We start from the raw sequence: 22,284 nt of genomic DNA, 5'->3' as shown, positions 1-22,284 counted from the left end.
ATTTCCCAAATATCCCCAACTAGTCATCACTTCTGTTTCCTCCAACTCATCACTTCATCTTCACGCCACATCCTCATCCTTGTCGACAAACATTGTCGGCCGACCAATTTCGGCCGACAACCTTCAAACTTCAGTTTTTTTTCTCTTTCCTCTCTCTAAAAAGAAAAAAACATTTTTTTTGTCTTTTCTCCTCTCTCTCTCTAAACACTCCGGAGAAAGGGAAACCCTTCGCTGGAGATAAATCTGTTTAAAAATAGTTTTCTTGTCATCACCTCTCTCTCCTCCATCTCATCATCTCTCTCTGCCACCTCTTCTCGACACCTCATTATCTTCTCCTACAAAGGTCGTCGGCCGAAAAATTGATCGACCGACGACCTTCGCCGGAGAAGATGATGAAGTGTCGTGAAGATGAGGTGGCAGAGAGAGGTGGTAAGATGGAGGAGAGAGAGGTGATGACTAGTTAACGAAGTTATAACGGTAATTGAGAAAGGGGGCTATCTGTGTATATTTGATAAAGTATGGGGCTAGGCAGGAAGTTGGTTCATCATTATCAGGTCTTATATCTGTTAGGGTTTTCTAAAAGAAAAAAAGAAAGGAAGAGGAAAAGAATGGGAGGAAGCAAAAGATAGGGAGAGAAATAAAGATAGAGATTAGAGAGAAAAAATGGATGTGAATGGTGGTCGGAAGTGGTGGTGGTCGGTGACCAGAAGTGATGGCGGTGGTCAGAAGTTGTGGTGTTGTTGGTCGAGAGTTATGACATGGCGGTGGTCGGAAGTTGTAGTTGAATCAAACTTGATTGATCGAGTCTTTATTCCCTGAATAATATTTTGGATGCGCAAAGCCGCGACCATGAAAAATGTGTGTCGCAGTGGATTTAAGTCAAAGTTGGATGGAGAGGGAAATTAAGCTAAAGTTGGGGTAGGTTTTAATTATGGGTTGGTTTTTAATTTGGTAAGATAGGTTGGGGCTCACATTTTGTCTCACACAATCGGATGCATGACACTTCCTCACCCTTACATATGTTATTTGTTTCCTCAAAAATCTCTCTAAAACTGTGATATATTTTTAGGAATCTCAAAATAGGATATCTGATAAATAGGGGTAACTGTCAGAAAAGGAGTTGATTTTTGTCTGTCAATTTCAACAATGGACACTAACAAATTAGTTGCAAATGTCCAACAATTTTTTAATATAAAATATGCTAATCTTGACAAACAAAAATCAATAGTCAATAAATAACAAATGAGAAATAACTTTATTTTATTTTTCACTTAAAACCACAAATTAATTTTTTTTATCCAGAGACGTAAGCATACCGAAACCTCTGCAAAAATAAAACAGAAGTAGGGTGAAAGAGGGTCACTATGCGTGATAGAGCTAAAAGGATAAAACACAAGACCAAATTTCCCATTATAAAATACGAAATAGTAGAAAGACATTAGGCTAAGATGGCGCATAAATAAGCACAAAACAATATTTCAAGAATATCTATATATTTGTTTTGCTGACTGGGACAAAATGAATGTTTGTTGACTGAGACAAAATGGATGCTAGTTGGGCGGGACAAAATAAATGTATCAATCTCATCTTTTTCTCACTTTTTTTTATTACAACTCATCTTTTCCCCACTTAATCTCTCCTAACACAACCTTTCATTTCCCCGCATATTCAAAATAAATGACACCTAACATCCAATATTTAGGTTTACTCAATTTGCAATAGTCTCAAATGTAATCCAACGGTTTAAAATGAGAGTGACAAGAGTAACGAGACAAACAAAAAACTTCAATTATTGAAAAGAAGATTAGTGGTGCATTTAAATCAAAAGCTAAGGTTGAGAGGGGTTATATTGAGAGACCATTTTTTTCTCCTTCTTTCTCTCATTTATCTCACATATATTCTCTCGCATGATTTCGTCTCTTGATTATCTCTCTCCCATCTACTATGCACTTTTTAAATTTATCAACACAGGATATTCGTGCATATACAAGTGCTCGATGGAAGTGTTTGTGCTAGAGGCGCGAGTTATATCTAGTTACTAATAAAAAAATCACTCTATTCAATCAAAAGCTTTAGCCATATCAAGTTTAAGGCTTTCGACAAAAGAAAAGTTTAAGGCACATATACATTTGATTACCATTTATTCTTAGGGTCCGTGGGTATATAGCCCAAAATAATGTTCAAAAAAGGTTTAGGGTCCAATCTTCCCAAAATATGGATTTTTAGTCCTTTTACTCTTTGGTCAAAAAACCCTTACCATCTCTATTTTATTTCCAGTTATGTCTCAACTCTATTTACACGGGATTTCTAAATGTGGGGCCGAGCGAATCTTGGTAACGGTTAAATGAAGCGTGATTTTTGGATTATTTCCGTTTACAACAAAATCTCTTAATCGACTTTCTCTCTCATCAGTTGTACTGTTTAGTCAAAAATCACAACTTTCCCAAATTGAAACGCTCCAAAATCCTAACGAGAAAATTGAATCGCCATCTTCCAGAACGTAAGAAACCGGCTTTATTCTTCAACTTTCTTAATCTTGCAAGATTCCGATTCAGTTGAAGAGGTATCATCGCCATTAAAACGAAAAGGTTTCTCGATTCGTTTGGGTTTCGAACCATCATCACTTTCAGGTGAAAATCTATATAAAACCGAGTTTGCATGGTTATTTTTCATCATAAAACGGTTTGTTTCAACGTTATGGTGAGATTTTGGGTTAATTTTTATGATTTTTTCTGTTGTGACATAGTTTCTGATGTTCAAAGCTTCGTCATAAATCAATTTTTAGAGATCTGTTTGATAAATTATGTTAATTTCTGTCTGTATAACTTAAACTACTGTAAAGTATGTATAATTTATTCACAAGTATCCGTGATTTACCATAGGATTCGGTAATTTTTGATAAATAACCAATGATAACAGCAAAAATTTAAAAGTTTTTAATTGATCAAACCTTGTAATTTCTGATAGTGGTCATTTATATGAAAGAACTTATATTGTATACTGATATACAATAAGTATGTTTTACAATGGGATTTAATGATGTACAACAAATTATGATATACTAATGATAAAGTATAATTTTAAACGTTATATACCTAAACTGTAAATACGGTATTATGTATAATTTACAATAAATTATGCAAACTTTGTGTAAAATAATGAGACATTTATCACAAATAATGAAATCATGTTTCATTTCCATGTCTTTCAATATGAACATAGAATCGCATTTCAATGGTGCCCATCCATGCACTATCCATTTGCAATCTTCAACAGGACACACAACAGTAACACGCTTAGAATCATTCTTTATGAATTTGAAATCATGACCGGTGTTGATGCTATATTGCCTAGGAGCATATCGAAAAGCTTTTGCACCCCCAGGAAATAACTGTCCTGGTTATGTAAATATCTTATCCCAATCATCTGATTTCAGTTTGATTTCCTTATTTTGATTTGATGATTATGCCTGGAACTCCATCTGTGATAACAAAGTGAGATAGATTAATTCAAATAAATTATATATACAAGTATATTATTTGCAGTAAATTATATGAACATTTGAATAAATTACATGTACTTTACAGAAAAGTACACAGGATTTACATATGTAAATCAAAGATGTTCTAATAATAAAACGAGAACTGTTTTGATATTAAATCATACATAATGTTCCATAAATTACGTGTGATTTACACAAAATAATATAATGTTATTCGTAAAAAAATTGCAGAACCAGAACATATATCAAGTTCTCAATTTGATAAACATCGTAGGGAAAAGTTTATATAATTTACGTTACATTATGGTAATTTATTCTAAAGTATATATAATGTTAATTCTGTTATGAGTAACCGTGCGAAAGAATCACGTTTCATCAATCTGTACGGGAAAAAAATCAGATCTGAAGAAAATTTGAATATCATACTTTGCATAAACTCCAAATCTATTGATAACTGATATGACGATTGATTGCAAACAATAAGTAAACTCGATTTGTAAGATTTAGAAATGAAGTATTAATCTCATCAAGATCGTGATCATTAATACAAACTTTAGAGAGAGAAAGACAATAATAACTTTCTTGATCTGAAACAGAATCATCAAATAAGAAAATCGTTTACCTGATTAACAATTAAGATGATGATTTTGAATAGCTCTAATGATAATGAAAAAGTCAATGGAAGATTTTCAATCGAAACATAATCAAAAAACATAAAAATTTGATTTGAGTTTTACCTGAACTTAGAACTCAGTTTTCTGTTTTAATGGAGGATAGTTTCAGAAGATGAAGATGTAGAGAGAGAGAGAGAAAGATAAGACGAGAAGGTTTCGGTTACAAAGTTCTCTGTTTTAATGGAGGATAGTTTCAGAAGATGAAGATGTAGAGAGAGGGAAAGATAGGACGAGAAGGTTTCGGTTACAAATTTAAGGAAGATAACGATTTCTTTCTTCCTTTAGAGCCGGTAATTGGAGAGATAAACAGGGAGATAAAAAAGGGAAACGAATATTGGTTGTTTTGAGCTTAAATTAGATCTTATATATATGGAAGGTTAGTTTAGGTATTATAAATTATTTGGTATTCTAGGGATTTGTGTTTTCTCTCTAGATGACACCAAATGGACTAGATATCCATTTGTATTATTTTTTTGGTTTTGAAACCCTTTATAGGATTAGAGAGGACTAAATGTCTTATTAGGGTCCGTTTTTTGGACTATAAACCCAAAATTTCTTATTCTTAAGTTGTGTTTAATATCACTTATTTCCAAATAAATAAAAGAATTTACGTGGAAAGAGGTATCTCTTTGGTACAAGATGTACCGCGACTTTATTTCCTCACATTGTTTATTTCCGTGAAGTAATACAATCTTAGTTTCTTTAGCTCCTACGAAGAAGTTCCTATGGAACCGAAGAAGATTTGGTTTAAAAATATGAGAATACTTATAAACTATTCGTATTTTTTATTCATCTAACACCTATAATATGTATATCTTTTAATCTCTTCTTCACCTTATTGACGATTTCATAGGCAACAACATATTATCAGTAGTTATGTATATCTTATTTAATTTCCTACTATATTCACCTTATTTACGATCTCTCGGGCAACAACATATTAATATATTATTACCAGTAGCATGTCTGTAGTAATCCTAGATCTCCTTTAAGAACAAATCTGAATTAAACAGACAACACCACCATCGCTCCCCCTTTACGTCTGAAAAGGCAAAAGTATCCTAATTACATCCCCGTTACGACAAAATTCACCATAACTCTACACATATAATTACCATTTTCAATATTAATTGGCACTAATAAAGATACTAAAATGGAGCTATTTTGATCTTTCAACAGAAAAAAAAAAAAAAACTATTTTGATCGAAAATAAATAAGCCCACATGAGTTGCAAATCAAGAATACAAGTTTTTCTTTTTTTGTTGAAAGATCAAGAATACAAGTTGGACGTCATTCTTAATATTTTAAACAACAATTTGGTCATTTCTAGGGCACTAAGGTAGTGGAAGCCACGATATTATTATTATTATTGTCTAGGGCATCTTTACCTAATATCATGGACAATCCACAGTTTCAATTTCGAATCCAACGGCAGTCACTTCAACCATTAGATCATAAATAAATCCAACGGTAAACTAATAAACCCTAACACGCGAGAGTTACTATATAACTCAAACACCCATTTCATCAATTCCCTCTTTGTTTTGCTTCACACAATTATTTTCGGCGAGAGCTTCTAGCGAGGCGCTCCCATTTCTTCATCTTCTGCTAAGAGAGGTTCGATTTTCATTCCATTGATTTGTTTATTTCTATCTCTGTTTAGATTCGTACTAGTCTGTAAGTTTCTTTTATTTGATTTTGATTTGAATATTTGATGTTAATTTTTGCATCTTAGTTATCTTGATTAACTTTGTCTTGTTATCCGGTTTCTTATACTTATATAGAATCGATCTTATTAGATTTATATTTAGAGTTCGATCTGATCTGATGCATATTAATCACCGTACGGATGCCCTAATTAGTTTGTTTTGGTTATTTTCATTTTATGGTTTTGTTGTTATACCATTCTAGCTGTCTAGATCTGGAGGCAATTGTTAGATAGAAGAATTTTTTTTTGTACAAGCTTCTTTTTATACAGTATTGATATGCCCTTATTTGATGGATCTTAGTATTGATTAGTTAACAAGTTTCCTTTGCATAATAATTGCAGTTTCTTGCTGGTAATTCTTCAATTGCAACATGGGTAAAGAGAAGATTCATATCAGTATTGTCGTCATTGGACATGTCGACTCTGGAAAGTCGACCACCACTGGTCACTTGATCTACAAGTTGGGAGGTATTGACAAGCGTGTTATCGAAAGATTCGAGAAGGAGGCTGCTGAGATGAACAAGAGGTCATTCAAGTATGCATGGGTTCTTGACAAGCTTAAGGCTGAACGTGAGCGTGGTATTACCATTGATATTGCCTTGTGGAAGTTTGAGACCACCAAGTACTACTGCACTGTTATTGATGCCCCAGGACATCGTGATTTCATCAAGAACATGATTACTGGTACCTCTCAGGCTGATTGTGCCGTCCTCATCATTGACTCCACCACTGGAGGTTTTGAAGCTGGTATCTCTAAGGATGGACAGACCCGTGAGCACGCTCTTCTTGCTTTCACCCTTGGTGTCAAGCAGATGATCTGTTGTTGTAACAAGGTATATTTTGTTTAGTTTTGCTTATAATATTTTGATGTTCACATCGTGGTTAAATTTGATGATATTTAACTGGTCTGTTTTTGTTAATAGATGGATGCCACTACCCCCAAGTACTCGAAGGCAAGGTATGAAGAAATCGTGAAGGAAGTCTCATCTTACTTGAAGAAGGTTGGATACAACCCAGACAAAATCGCCTTTGTTCCCATCTCTGGGTTTGAAGGTGACAACATGATTGAGAGATCCACCAACCTTGACTGGTACAAGGGACCAACCCTTCTTGAGGCACTTGACCAAATCAATGAGCCAAAGAGACCCTCAGACAAGCCACTCCGTCTTCCACTTCAGGATGTTTACAAGATTGGTGGTATTGGAACTGTGCCAGTGGGACGTGTTGAGACTGGAGTCATCAAGCCCGGTATGGTTGTCACTTTTGGCCCCACTGGGTTGACCACTGAGGTTAAGTCTGTGGAGATGCACCACGAGGCTCTCCAGGAAGCACTTCCAGGTGACAATGTCGGATTCAATGTTAAGAATGTTGCTGTCAAGGATCTTAAGCGTGGTTTCGTTGCCTCCAACTCCAAGGACGACCCAGCCAGGGAAGCTGCTAACTTCACCTCCCAGGTCATCATCATGAACCACCCTGGTCAGATCGGTAACGGATACGCTCCAGTTCTTGATTGTCACACCTCTCACATTGCTGTGAAGTTCGGTGAGATCCTCACCAAGATTGACAGACGATCTGGAAAGGAGCTCGAGAAGGAGCCCAAGTTTTTGAAGAATGGTGATGCCGGTATGGTTAAGATGCTTCCAACCAAGCCCATGGTTGTGGAGACCTTTGCCGAATACCCACCCCTTGGTCGTTTCGCTGTTAGGGATATGCGACAGACAGTTGCTGTGGGAGTCATCAAGAGTGTGGAGAAGAAGGATCCATCAGGTGCCAAGGTCACCAAGTCAGCTGCCAAGAAGAAGTGAACTCCTACTACTAGTAGTAGAGCGACTGGTTTTGGGATGTCAGCAGCAGCAGTAGGAGAGAAGAGTTTTAAGTTTTGGTTTTATAGTTGGTTTGTGAGTTTCTATTTCCGAGTTTTGTCTTGTTTTGTCTTCATTCAGTTTAGCAGTCAGATGCAGACCTGGGTGCTTGACCGACGGTGGCGACTGGTGTGAACTTGAGTTTTTTAAGTTAGTTTTGAAGATGTTATTTTTGTTATGTTACTTAATTTTCGATTAATGAAACTGCTGTTATCTGCTGAATCTTTTGTTCTTTAGATAATTGTGTCATACTGTTCTTTTATTACATTTTCCTTCAATGTCAGGCTGGACAGGACTTTAGTGCTAGAGGTTCTCTAACTTAGGTGGTTTTCTTTCTTAGTGAGAGACTTTTCTATGCTGGCGGCACTGCTATTCCATTCTAAGGTGATGAATATTGTTTTGCAGAGAAATGGTTCTTGGCCTCTTAGACCACCCTCTGCCAGATTGGTCAGTGACACCAAATGTGTTATATGGTAGTATCTCTTGGTCACAAATGACTTTTCCCAACCAGGGAGCCTATGGTTGTCGTCGAATTGTTGTTACATGAAACTACACAGCACTTGTCCTCCTTTTGTTGTTACATGAAACTACACAGCACTTGTCCTCCTTTACGTTATCCGTCTTCAAAGTACAATATTTCAAGTCTCCTAAGTATATATTGTAAAGAAAGAAACATTCGAGGTGCATCTTTGACAGGCACGTTTCTGATAAATATATTTCAATTAAGGAAATTCAAGTTATGTTAATCTCCAATGTTATGGATGGGTGTTGGAAGGAAAAACACAATCGTGTTTAGTGTGCAGATACGAGCTTCCAATGGATATTGTAGCATACAAGAGCTGGAAATGCGCGAGGACTGTTAAAGAACATAGTGCAGATGCAAATGCTCTTCACAACTCATTTTAGATTAATCAAACCAATGACCTAAACAACTCATTCTGACGTAAACCGGAAGATTTAACCAAACACAAGATTAATTAAACCAATGATCACTATCTGTTAAACAAGCCAGTAAATGAAAACCCCCCAAGATGAAGATGGTTCTCAGTCCTAGGTTTGATCTAATAGACTAATACATCTTTCGTTCTCATCAACCAAAAAACTTCCCCGTTAACTAAGTAAACATTAATCTAATTCCTTAGGGAAAAGAAGAAAAGTAGAGTCTCTATGCTCGAGGAGTAACTGATTTAGGTTTCTGAGACAGATAGTACTCAGTCGCTTCTCAGAGTCCGTCGCAAGCATGATTTGGACTCCACGTGCTTCCACATCCGTAGCAAAACTCAAATGCACACCTGCAATATAATTATTATACCAAATTAAAGACTAACTAATAGTATAGAAACATTTGAGCATTCAGATGGACAACGAAAAGTAAGCACTTAAACCTGCAAGTTATATGTAAACATCCATCCGTCTTCTCCACATAGAATTTGCAGTTTGGGCAGCTTTTCCACTTGTTCTTCTTAGCAAGACTGATCAGCTTTTGATCATCCACTCTGCTTCTCTCGTTGTTCCCATGTCTTTGGAAATCGTCGCATCCCATTTCAGCATGCCATGGAACTCTACACTGTGCACAAAACAATCTTCTACAGTGTGGGCACTCTGCCTCTCTAATCACTTCTTTCACATCATTCACTATCATACCCGAACATTCCTTGTACGGACAGTAAATCTTGTTGGAGTTGAGAACCGAGGACTCACACAAGGCATCCTCCCAGCGATCAAACACTCGTTGGGGTAGTATGGTTCTGCAGATATTGGGTTCTAATGTGGCTTTACAATTCAATTCAGGACATGTGATCATAAATACGTTCTCTTGTATCTTAGCAGCAATATGTTTGCTTATGCATTCAGAGCAATACGTATGGGAGCAACGGTCAATGTTATTCATGAACATGTCTTCTTTTGATTTCACCTCCATACAAATTCCACAAACACTCTCCCTACTGATGTTGTTGTCTATTACTTTAGATGATGACGATGATGGTTGTGAGGATGAAGAAACAACAAGTTGAGTTGTAGTTCGTTGACGAGAAGGAGAGTTGGTTGGGAATTGAATAGAAGACATTATAGCCTCTTGAAACGAACGCTTTTTAGAATATTTCTCACCAGCCATTGGAAACAGATCATTAAGAACAACTTCTTCTTCATCGTCGTCTTCTTCTTCCTCCTTGTCTTCTTCTTCCTCTTCTTCTTCCTCCTTGTCTTCTTCTTCTTCTTCCTCCACCTCCTCCTCTTCTTCCTCTTCATCCTCTTCTTTTTCTTCTACCTCATCCTCGTCTTCCTCATCCTCTTCTTCTTCCTCATCGCTTTCTTCTTCCTCATCGCTTTCTTCTTCCTCATCGCTTTCTTCTTCATCGTCTTCGTATTCTTCTTCTTCTTCTTGGAATCGACTTTTACTAAAACTCCTTGCCATAATTTTCCTCTACTAACAGAGATGTCTACATACTCTTCTTTATAGTGATAGTGAGAAGATCAAATTGTTGGTTGGGAATTGGGAATTGGAGGGGGGGACTGACTATTCTCTCTCCTTAAAAGCTAAACGAAACGCCAACGGTCATTGGGAAGATTCGTTTAAGGTGGCTCCATTTTTAAACCAAGTCTCTTCTCACCTTAATATGGATGCCCCAAATCATGACGACCTTAATTAATACTACTACTACAAAATCATTTTGGCGCCCTTGGGTCGATTCTTCCATATCTTCTTCATTGGGTTTTCTACACTTTCCAAAGTAAGATCATCTCGTCTTCTCACCTTACTTTAAAAGAATGGTCGGTTTGACCAAAACAGATCCGGTTGAGAGTTCTGGGGTTTGAGGGGAATTAGAATAAAATAAAAATTTATTGAGTTAATTCCTATTTGGCCCCCTACTTTGTGACCAGCTTCCTTTATGGCCCCCTTTTTTTCGTAAATTCAAATATGACCCCCTTTTCTTAACACCGTCAGTCAACTTTTATGGTTAATCTTTTTGTTTCCATTATTACCCTTGTTTATAAAAGGAGTTTGGAAATTCAAATTTGACCCCCTTAAAAAATGGGTTGATTCCCAAAAAACTTAAGTTGTTTAGAAAAAAATTAGGGGTCAAAACAGAATTTCGTTTAAAAATACCAAACACACTTCTCTCACCTCCATGTCATCACCAATCTGCCCACGTCATCACTCACCTGCCACCTCACCATCTTCTCCGGCAATGGTCGCCGGCCGGCAAAAATTCCGGCGACATCTTTTTTTTTTCTTCTCTTCTTCTTCTATCTTCTTCTATCTTCTTCTATCTTCTTCTTTCTTTCTCTCTTTCTCTTTCTTCTTTATTCTCTCTCTCTCTCCCTCCTTTCTACTCTCTTTCTCTTATGGGAAAAAAAGAAACAAAAGAAGAAATGGCCCGTGATTCGATCTTGGGTCATTTGGGTGGAACTTTATGTCCTTACCAAGGGAGTTATAAAAACTTATGGGCATCTTTCTGTATATATTAGATGCAGATTCTTCATTGAAAGTGGCCTCTTTGTGGTGGGGCCCCAGTGCGGGCGTCCTGCCCCCACCCCCCACCACACGGGCTTGAGATGTAAGTCACCAATCGCTAACAATCTAACACTACTAAAGTTTGAAGGGCAGCGTGTCTGGATCACTACAAATGTCATTTATTTTCACCACAACTGACTTCTTCCATTCTTGTGTTCGATTCCGAACGAATCATTATTTTGCTTAGCAACCAAGGGCGGAGCCAGGATCTGAAATCATACATGACTAGCCTAAAATTGATATGAACCAAACGGTAGAAAAAAGAACTATTGTTTGGAAGATACAATTAATGTACTTACAATTGGTTAACTTTGTTAATCAACCAAAGTCACTCGATAATTTTAAAAGCTAACACTTTTATTAACCGTCAAAATAACGGATTTCTTAACAATTGTTTAAATTACATAGATTATCGCACATGTAATTTTTTCATCTTTAGGACTCCATAGTAAATGTAGTACAACTTTATTTCATAAGATGCCTACCATTTTAGTTGAGGCGTAAAATAACAAATGTAGCAAGAGCAAATAAAATGAAACTACAATAAAAAGAATATTGAAAGTTTACAAAATTAATCTTCACAACTCTCGCCGCATAATTTACTACGACGTTTTGTTAGTCTTGATAGATCTTAGTAAACCTTATTAAAGTAAATATATATGAGAGAATAGAAATTATATTTGGTTCTAGTTAAAGCGGGGAAAAATGTATTTTGAGAAGATTGAAACTATGGGTGGAGATTGCATTGTCAGAACTACAACTTTAACCATCCATATTATTACTTAAAAAGTTCAAAAAAAATAATATTATTACTTAAAAGAATAGAGTTAATTGAAAGTTCAAAGAAGAAACCTCAAAAAATTAGGGGCAGTTCTATGGGCAGAAAAGGTAGCAAAATATAACTTGCTTGAGGGGGGGCTCAAAGTCTAGAACTCACGGATGGGAGCTAGATGTTTAACCACTGAGCTACAGTTTAGTAGATGAAATCGTCCTCTAAGAGATTCTACAAAAACTATCCCTAGCTGCGGGCACTTGATGCAAACGTCCTCAATGATATTCTACAAAAACTATCCCTGGTTGCAGCTAGGGATAGTCTCCAAGTAGTTCCGCCCTTGTTAGCAACTAATCAATTTGTCATGATGAAACAATTAAACAAAGAAAGCAATAGGAAAGTAAACAATGACACAGAATACAAAGAGATTTTACGTGGTTCGATTGGTGAGACTTACTCCACAACGAACAACGGTACAATGATTTCCAATATGACAAGAAAACACGTTACACAAGGGATTCGGGAGAATTCAATATTAAGATATCCCTAAAAATTTAGTTTATATAGACACTAAAACCCTAATCCCACTAACCCACAGACTTTCTCTTCCAATTCTCGAAATGTATATGCAAACCGCTAACATCGGTAACCGCCTTTGTTGGGTTTTCCTCCTAGTGGGGAAACCTAGTTGGGTTTGGATTAGGAAACCAAACCCGGACCCGAGTCGAGTTTCTTTGGGTCGGTTACTTATGACGGTGGAATTAGGATTAAGGGGGAGTCTTCGTTGTTCGGAAAATCCGACGGTGAGTTCTTCTCCGATTGAGCTGAAATTTGGCAGAACTGTTCTTGACATATTGATCTAGTATTTGTACGGAGGGATCGTTGATTGGTCGCCGGAATCCTAGTGAATTTAGGGTCGTTTTGGGCTGCAGATTTCTGAACTGTTTTGTTATTTCTTGTGAGGGTTTCTCCGTGTTTCTTCGTGTTTGAGATTGATTCTTTTGGGAAGGGTCTGAGTCTCGGTTGGACGTAGTCTGTAACTACTTTGCTATCATAGTTGATTTGGTTGGACTACGAGTCCCGTGGTTTTTACTTCTCACATTGAGGAGGTTTTCCACGTTAAAAATCGTTGTCTTATTTACTTTCAGTTCTTTGTTTATTGTTCCCACATATTCTTCTATATTATCCTCGTAACTAACACAAAGGGAAAAACTCTTGTTTCCGCTGCGCCTAAGTGCCCGTTTTTCCCAACAGCCTTAACATAAGCCTTACTTTGCATACCAAGCATGCCTCGGAGGCAACCCTGCTTATGGGTCCGAAATTTTGTGGTGAGACTTGTGTCCTCAGTGGACAATTATCATTGTCCTGTAAGCGGGTTGACGGATGGCAAACCAAGTAATTACCATTGAACTAACCACCATGCGATTATTTCTTTCCTGATTAAATAGAAATCTAACCTACTAGACAATATAGTCGGCTTGATAGTCTAACAAAATTTGAAGATGATAATGACCTTGAAATAGGAAAGAAAAACAAGAGAAAAAGGGCAGTGTTAATAAAGTCCCATGAACAAAGTTAAAGCAAAACCAGAGCCAAAACTAAGAAATTAAGAAAATCTACCGTTATTTTATATGATATTAATGATAAACTATTTTAAAGTAAGAAACAAAAATACGAGGAATTATGAGAATGCAAAACAAAAAATTTGATTGATGGATCATAATTACTTTTGTCGACTAAATCTGAACATAGTAAACATAAAAAGCTGGTGGTTTTCTACCTAACCTGCTCAGGTGGTCCCGAATTTGCTCTCTTATTTTGACGGCGACTTGAATTCGTCTACGCAATAAATCGTAGTAACACTTGCAACTTTCTCGTCTACATTACAATAAACCAGAAGCGTGTTTAGGATGAAAATGTTGTCATGAACTTATTGAGAAAATTTCTCCAAGTTATCTACTTTGCCTTTGTCTTTCTGAACTTCTCTCCATCTAGACAAGTCAATTCCCTAAAGCAATAACTAAAGGGATAACATATTGCAACTTTTTTTCCCATCCTCACCAAACCAGATGATGGAGACCATCATCATGGGCCTTACGACCAAGCCATTGGGCCTCACGATTGAGTCCATCAGGGTTAGATTTGAGAGTTTTTATGTTTTAGTATTTCCTACTAAGTCTAGGTTTAGAAGTTTCTATGTTTGAGTATCTTTGATATTTTGGAATCCTAATTTGAGTCTACCTAGAAGTGTGTCTAAGTTCCTATAAAAAGAAGTCCAATATGTCTTTGTTATTCAGATCTTTGAAGAACAATCAATCAAGTTTATTATTAAGTTTATCGTTTCGTCGTTTATTATTATTTCATCAGTTTTATTTAATTAGTTTAGTTTAATAACAATAGTGGATTACATTACTTTTGCGCTTCCGCAACAATCTACATCACCAGACCTCTAACAGGGCAACCATATGTCATTCATCTTTATACGAGGAAAACATGTTTTTCTTTATCTCTCATCAACCTCTTTCCTTTCAATGACACCTCTGACACCTCCTTCACCATAATTAACAACCATATTCTCAACAACACCACCTTCGTCTCCTTATACATTCTTTGTCTCTCTCCTCTACCATCGCCATTTCCATCTCTCTAAGAAGTTGGTTGATGTAGATGACGTTGGTGTAGAGAAGATCGAAGAAAAAGGAAAGAGATGGTAGTGTGAGAGAGAAAAATGATGTTGTAGTGGCGGACGAAGTAGAAGGGGAGAGGATGAAAAGGAAATTCTAGATGAAGATTGTCCGGAGATGACCCGTCGTCTTAAAAGAGAAAATATAAAGAATGAATACTTTAGAGGTAATATGTAAAAAAAAAAAACAACATTAGCGGTTATAATTGACTGACAAGTTAAAGCTATTTTAAAACCCTATCCAAATATGAGAGGAAATTTTACAAGTGGGTCACAAGTTGGGGCCAAGTTCAATTAGACGTGACAAAAATATTTTACAAAACCTTCTTTTTCTCAAGTGACTTATCATATTCTTTTCTTATTTCATTAACTCCAACTCTGAAATAATCTTACTTCATTCTTGCATTGACTTGATATAAAATTCATGTTCTAACAATCTAAAGCTTGAAGATATTGCGTATTTAAAGAAAATATATAATCACTTGAATCATATATAGATATTTCAACAAAAAAAGACTTTATTAATCTCGTACTTCTACAACTATATTATAACATTCAACAGAGAAAAGGTATTAAGGAGAGAGAGATTTTCACACCTTCGATTCTTTAAACAAGAGAAAACAAATGAGTGAATATATTGAAAAACAAATGGAGCATAAAAAAATAATTGGTCGAAGTAAGAAATTAAGAAATCTTCAAATCCCAACACATTAAAGAATTTATGCATCCATTTAATTACAAACTTGTTAACTTAGACACATTAATACTATTAAATAAACTATTTATAACATATTAATATTATAATATTTTCATCACTTTTAAATATTGCTTTAATATTTTAATAATGTTATTATAATAACTTGTTTAAATGATTTTAACAACATTTATAGTTGGTTTTATATTTTATTTAGTTTTATATTAAAATGTCTTAAATTTTGATGCATATAAAAAAGGCTTCCATTAGAATTTGTAAAAGTATTATGGAAGAACTAATAAATAAAGTTTCCAAAAATATATTAAACAAGAATCCATGAGAAAAAGCTATGCTACTAAAATCTTGATTATTAATTATTCAATAATGTTTTAACAAATGTTTTAATTTTGTTTATTAATTCTTCGATAATATTTTAATGCAAATGAAAACCTTTTATAGACAGCTAAATTTAAGACATTTAATAGAAAAACTAAATAAAAATATAAAATCAATTTAAATGTTATTTTAGGGTACCAAAAATATTTTTAACTTACTATTAAGTTTAACAAAATAAGTAATTAGATTTTTTATTAAAAATTGTCATCAGAGATTTTTAGTAGGCTTTTCAAATATATAATGCGAAATACACTTAGGACTTCAACTCCTTAGCTATTTTTCTGGAAGATGCCCTTGTTTTTTATCATTATTTTCTTTTCTTCTATTTATTCTATTCTTTTATCATCATCTTTATCATCCTATAGGTTCTTGTACATACAACTTTGGTTTGTATTAATTTTAACTGTACATACCAATCTCAAATGATGCACTACCTAAGTAATACAAAATTAAAACATTACCAATTTGAAGTGAATACACTTCAACAAAAGAAGACTACTGATGAGACATGAAAATGTCCCATCTTAGTCTCTTAAATTGGATAAGTTAGTCTATCTAGGGCAAGTTACTCTCATGAATTAGCAATTTTTCTACTCAAGTACCTTTTTCTGAGTTATGTGTGCGAAACGGATAAAAGTCGGAGAAATGCAGACTAGGGGTATTTTGGTCATTTGTTGATTCTGATTTCATGGTCAAGATTAGTGCTCGGATGGAAAGTAGATTCCAAGACGAACTCGTAGGCGAAAAGGAAGTCAAATCGGAGTCCGGATGAATAAAATAGAGCAAGTCAAAGTTCGGGTCAAATTCAATGGACTAAAAGTCAAGAAGGACCTAACTAATAACCCAACTTGGATGACGTCAGCTGACGTCATCATCTTCTTCCTCCTATTTCCTGTTATAACCGAGAGCTGCTATTTTTCTAAAAACCGACACCAAGATTTTTCCGACCGACTCGAAGAAAATAGAAAGAGAGAAAGAAAAGGAAAGATAGAAGAAGGAGTAAGCCGACTCATTGAAGCTATAAAAGGAAGAAGAACCGAGGGGAAAGATCATCTCTCCAAGGCTCCATTAACGATCAAACCCGAGCTAGAGAGAGAGAGAGAGAGAAAGTTTGAGAGTTTCTGTTTCTTTTCTTCTTCTTCTTCTTTTTAATTCCTCTCTTAGTGAGAAAGAGAGAGTTAGATAGAAAGAGTTGAGAGAGAGAGAGAGATATTGTAGAGAGAGAAAGATTGAATCAAATTTATAAATCCATTATCATCTTCTTCTTCTTCTTTATTTATCATCACTCGGTTATACATATTATAGAGAGTTCATAGCTTATTTAGAGAGATAAGAGAGAAGTCTGGAAAGATAAATAAAGAGAAAACAGAGAAGGAGAAGAAAAACCAGGGAAGGAAAATTATTTTCTCACCTGGAAATCGTTTCCGGGAAGACGAGAAAATAATTTTCCCTAAGGTTCTGTTTGGCTGCGCAGAAGGAAAAAAAGGCGAAAAAAGGTGTTTTTCTCTCCGATTCTTTTTCTCTTATCATTAATCCAACCATGTCTGTGATATTCATGGGTTTCTAACTCTCCCATTAGGATAACGGATGAAACCCTAACATGAGTATTTAAATTTTAATATCGTATTTATTTTATTATCTCTTGTTTAATGTGCTTTAATGTTTTGAATTAGCCGTACTTCGGTTAGCCTAAGAAACTAACAACTTGGTTCCTAATTGCATGATATTTTAAGTGAAGTGGGTTATGGGTTTTAGTTAATTACAAAGAAGTTCTTTATCGTTTTATCTTCCGAAAATTGAAGATTGAGTTCTAACAATTTTTGAGTTATAAAAGAGAGATAATAATTTGAATTAGATATTAGATTTGAATATGATTGTTAGTGGTGAACTCCAATATCCTAGATTTACCAACTCATAGTTTTCCATTACAACTTTATTTTGTTTTCTAAATTTAAATTCTTAGTTTCCCAAATTATCCTCAAAATCAATTATTTTCTTTCCTAGTTTATTAGTTAATCTTAGGTTTAGATTTAATTCCAAACAAATCTTAGTGGGATCGACCTCGTAATTGTTGCCATATTTACATACGGTTCGTACACTTGCGAGTTTTAATTTGATCTAATTAGCCTAGTATTTAGGTTCACTAGATTTCACATCAACTACCATTTCTTAAAAAATAAATCTTTGTTTTTCTTTTGTACCTCTACATTCCAATTCATTCGTAATGGGAGTGTAAGACTTACTTTATAAGGAAAAGTTTTTTCAAAATTTACAAATACTTTGGTACGACCCACATTTAAAATATATATATATAATAAAATGTAAAATTCTAAAATTTTAAAAGGTTATAATTTACAAAATTAGGTTATAAGAAAACTATAAAATTAAATTAACTAATTTTATATATTAATTTATGTTGTATAACATTCATACGCAAATAAAAAAATTACGAATTTTTAAGTTAATTTAAATCCGCATCTACATCTCTACGACTAATTTAATGACATCATATAACTTAATATATTACTTTTATAGTTTTGTTATTAACCAACTTTTGTGAATTATAACTTTTTAAAACTTTTAAATTTTATAAATTGAAATTTTTTACTAGAAATTTTATTTATTAATAGTTTTACATCTATATAATAAAACAGGTTGAAACATGCTGACTGGGACAAACAAAGAGATAAATCAGACCGTTTGTTCAGATCTCAATTAATATTGACCCTCAGATCTCTTACCTTCTCACAAAAAAAATTATTTGTTCACCTTCTCTTATTAAATCTAGGGTGAGTCTTTAAAACCACACAAATCTTGCCTTTGTTTTGGATCATATTAAATCCTGCCCTTTAAATCATATCAATTATTCCATCCGTTGCGTCTCTATCGGAAGAGGACTTGTTCCGACTTTTTAATTCCATCCGTTACTTTTCTTCAATTTCCCCAATCCCCTCAAACTCTCTCTCGATTTCTCTCTCTATCTCTCATCTCTCTGTGGGACAAATTCTTCAATGATAGATCTACCAACTTAAGGTATTATTCAATCTTCTTTCTCTTAATCTTTTTGATTTTCTTTTACTTTACTGCTATAAGTCCATCAGTGAGGGTTTTCTTTTATTCTTAATCTTTTTTATTTTCTTTTACTTTACTGCTATAAGTCCATCAGTGGGGAGGTTTTGCTTTGTTTTACTTTCGGAGGTTTCAGAATCGGCTAGGGTTTGGCTTTGTTTTTTGATTCATTGGTTGAGAATATTGGATAGATTAGATAAATTAGATTTGATCTTTGTGAATTTTTCTTTGAGTAGATAGTTATTATAATTTTTATAGAAATGTGTTTGATGCTACCATATAAGTGTTTGATGAAATGTCTAATAGAAAGAATGCATTCGCTCAATCTCTAGGGTTTCAACTGTTTCATCTGTTTCATCATACACTCAACAAACAAATGTTTCCTAGATGTACAGATTTATCTTTTTGATACTTGATATCTGGGAGTTTCCTACTGTTTTGTACATAGACCATCTTATCATTTTTATACGTTTGACCTCAAAAATGCAATAAATTTATATAATTTCTCAATTATAGATAGAAATCAAAATTTTATGCGTAGTGAAATAATCTTTTTTTGGTACTTGATATGAGGGAGTTTCTTACTATTTGCACGAGATTGTCCCAATGTTGATCCAGTGGTTTATACCAATACTGATGGGGGTCGGACAACTGGATTTATCCAGGGTTTGTCTCGGGAATTCTGCCAAACCAGTCAAAACGTTTGACTCTTATTTTTGCAGATTGAGTTGATGGTAATGGGTCCACGGAGATGACAGAGGATTAGTGTAGCCACCAAAAGTAGCATCAATCCATGTCATTGTGATCCCTGTGTCTTAGATGCTGATAATCAAGCCATTTTTTATGCTTGCTCATCACCAGTGGAGAAGTTAAACGAAGTTGGCTTACATGTTGAGGCTGATACAAGAGACATCACTCACCTGGTTGGAAATATACTATGAATCTTTTGATTGTCTTTTAAATGTTTTGTGGCCAAAGATATAGCTAATAATTAGGTAAACTATGAATAATGAATAATGTTTGATTAGTTAACCGGTACGTGTTGTTCGTCGTGACAATGGTTCCAAAGTTGATATACGAACTTCCAACTCGGTTGAGCAAATTAAGTGTCAAACGATATCCAACGAAGTCTTTTTGATGTTGCTAAGCAAAAACGATATGCCAATCTTAAGATTGCTAAGACATGGGAAGAATTTGTGACTGCTTTAAATGAGAAGAAAATGAGCTTAGCTCGTTGGTGTGATGAAGAGGTACTGTTTCATTACTAAGTACCCGATTTCCTTCAAATTTTACTGCATTCTACTTTCCTGTGTCCAGTTTCGTACACAGTGTTTCCTTTGTATCTACGAATCTGAATTCTTTGAATTGTAACCATTTGGACATTATTTCCAATTCGTAAAACTTCTTCTCTTCGATCCTGCAGGAAATTGAAAAAGACGTGAAAGCACGAAGGGTGAGATGGGACCAGCCAACACTTTTTGTACTCCATTTGATATACCCGACCTTCTAGAGGTTAAACTTCTCTATGCCTTTCAAATAAAAAATTGTTTCCTTTCTTATATAGTACTTTCGAGCAATGGATTTTTTTTGTTTGTTCTCGGATTTGATTGCATCTAATTCAGGACAATTGCTCTTTTGAGAGACTTTATGCTTTGCTTCGGGGAAGCCCGCCACGAAGTGGACATATTGGGACAGAAGCTACCAATTGTAGCCTATAGTCTTCACAAGTAAATCAACAACTATGATTTTCTCAATTGAAACTATGAATCTTCCGATTGTTCTTAAAATTAATTTGTGTCCACGCATAAATGAATAATGAATCATATTTGATTGGTTAACAGGTACGTGTTGTTCGTCGTGACAATGGTTCCAAAGTTGATATACCAACAACTTCTAACTTGGTTGAGCAAATTAAAGAAGTGTTAGACGATATCTAACAAAGTCTTTTTTATGCTGCTAAGCAAAAACGAGATGTCAGTCTTAAGATTGCTTAGACATGGAAAGAATTTGTAACTGCTCTAAATTAGAAGAAAATGATCTTAGCTCCTTGGTGGTGATGAAGAGGTACTGTTTCATTACTAAGTACCTGATTTCCTTCAAATTTATACTACATTCTACTTTACTTTGTCCGGTTTTGTACAGTGTTTCTTGTCTTTATGATTCTAATTTCTTTGTACGTGTAACCATTTGCCTATTATTTCCAATTCGTAAAACTTCTTCTCTTCGATCTTGCAGGAAGTTGCAAAAAAAGTGAAAGCACGTACAAACGGTGAGATGGGAGCAGCCAAGACGTTTTGTGCTCCATTTGGTCAGCCCGAACTTCTAGAGGGTAAACTTCTCCATGCCTTTCCAAAAAAATTTTTGTTTCCTTTCTTATATACGTAATGTCGAGCAATGGATCTTTTTGTTGTTTTCTCTCGGATTTGATTGCATCTAATACAAAATGATTTTTTGAGAGACTCTATGTTTTGCTTCGGAGAAGCCCGCCACAAAGTGGACATATTGGGGCAGAAGCTACTAGTTGTAGCCTATAGTCTAAGTCTTCACAAGTAAATCAAACAACTATGATTTTCTCAATTTCAAACTTTTCGGATTATTATTTTTTTGGTTTTTTTTTATCGTGAACAAACCCGATTTGAATGACAAAAGTTGAATTCTCGATCAATAGTTTGATAGTTTATCACAGTGGTATTGGTTTGGATAAACATGATAATAGAAGGCAAACCAGTTTTTTTAGCTTTGTATGTTGAGAAAACAAATTTCTCTAGAATCTATCTTTGGTTGAGTAAAAATTCTGTCAAAATGACATGTTTTTTTGAAAACTATATTTTTATTAATTTCCTACAATCTTGAGATTTGAATTGACTTGAATCTGATTTTAGAATGTTCATTTTGTCTGGTGTATATTTTACCGAGTCTGAATTTGGGTTGAGTCAAACAATTGAGATTCAGCAAAGTCAGATTGGAATAATGAGAAATAAATAAATCCGTTTAATAATAACAAAATACCGTAAACCCATTACTCCTTTTTTTTTTATTGATGAAATTAGGCATTGCCTATACTTTATTAATGCTCGATAATCAAAGAGAGTTTAGCTTTATCAACCATCAATTGGTTTATAATGCAAATTGGTTTATAATGCAAACAGGAGCAACATAAAATTCTAAAGGGACATCCATAGCAACGTTTGATTGCGAGTGCGCCAAAATATGAGAATTTGCTTGATTTGCACTCCTCGGGCAGAAAGAGAATTTGCAATCAGGCAACTCTTTAGCTGTCTTCTTCATGTCCATTACCAAGGCTCTAATTCTCCATGGTATATCTTCATCCTTCCCTGAACATGCTTTAATAACATTTAGGGCATCACCTTCTAATGTGCACTTATACTGGTGAATATCAGTCGCCA

At 34.8% G+C, this 22,284-nt stretch overlaps 2 protein-coding genes across 3 annotated transcripts; one reads left to right on the top strand and one right to left on the bottom strand.

The window, feature by feature from the left end:
- Window positions 1-5,008: 5,008 nt before the first annotated feature.
- On the top strand, window positions 5,009-7,968 carry LOC147558321 (elongation factor 1-alpha). Of its 2 annotated transcripts, none has more exons than XM_086659980.1 (3): window positions 5,009-5,793; window positions 6,227-6,717; window positions 6,808-7,968. In XM_086659980.1, the coding sequence occupies exons 2-3, from the start codon at window positions 6,256-6,258 to the stop codon at window positions 7,687-7,689; spliced, it is 1,344 nt and encodes a 447-aa protein (XP_086516106.1). In that variant the 5' UTR covers window positions 5,009-5,793; window positions 6,227-6,255; the 3' UTR covers window positions 7,690-7,968. The 2 variants fall into 2 exon arrangements, with proteins under 2 accessions (XP_086516106.1, XP_086516107.1); XM_086659981.1 differs by having other exon boundaries at window positions 5,718-5,928; window positions 5,976-6,717.
- A 734-nt stretch (window positions 7,969-8,702) lies between these two features.
- LOC147558320 (E3 ubiquitin-protein ligase RSL1-like) lies at window positions 8,703-10,300 on the bottom strand. The gene is made up of 2 exons (XM_086657480.1): window positions 9,132-10,300; window positions 8,703-9,038 (listed from the first exon to the last, which is right to left on the bottom strand). The coding sequence occupies exons 1-2, from the start codon at window positions 10,160-10,162 to the stop codon at window positions 8,969-8,971; spliced, it is 1,101 nt and encodes a 366-aa protein (XP_086513606.1). The 5' UTR covers window positions 10,163-10,300; the 3' UTR covers window positions 8,703-8,968.
- Window positions 10,301-22,284: the final 11,984 nt, after the last annotated feature.

Source organism: Eschscholzia californica, unplaced genomic scaffold (assembly GCF_041429995.1).
Source record: "Eschscholzia californica isolate CP2 unplaced genomic scaffold, dmEscCali1.0.p SCAF_2, whole genome shotgun sequence".
NCBI lineage: Eukaryota > Viridiplantae > Streptophyta > Magnoliopsida > Ranunculales > Papaveraceae > Eschscholzia > Eschscholzia californica.
This window is presented reverse-complemented; position numbering and strand designations above follow the sequence as displayed.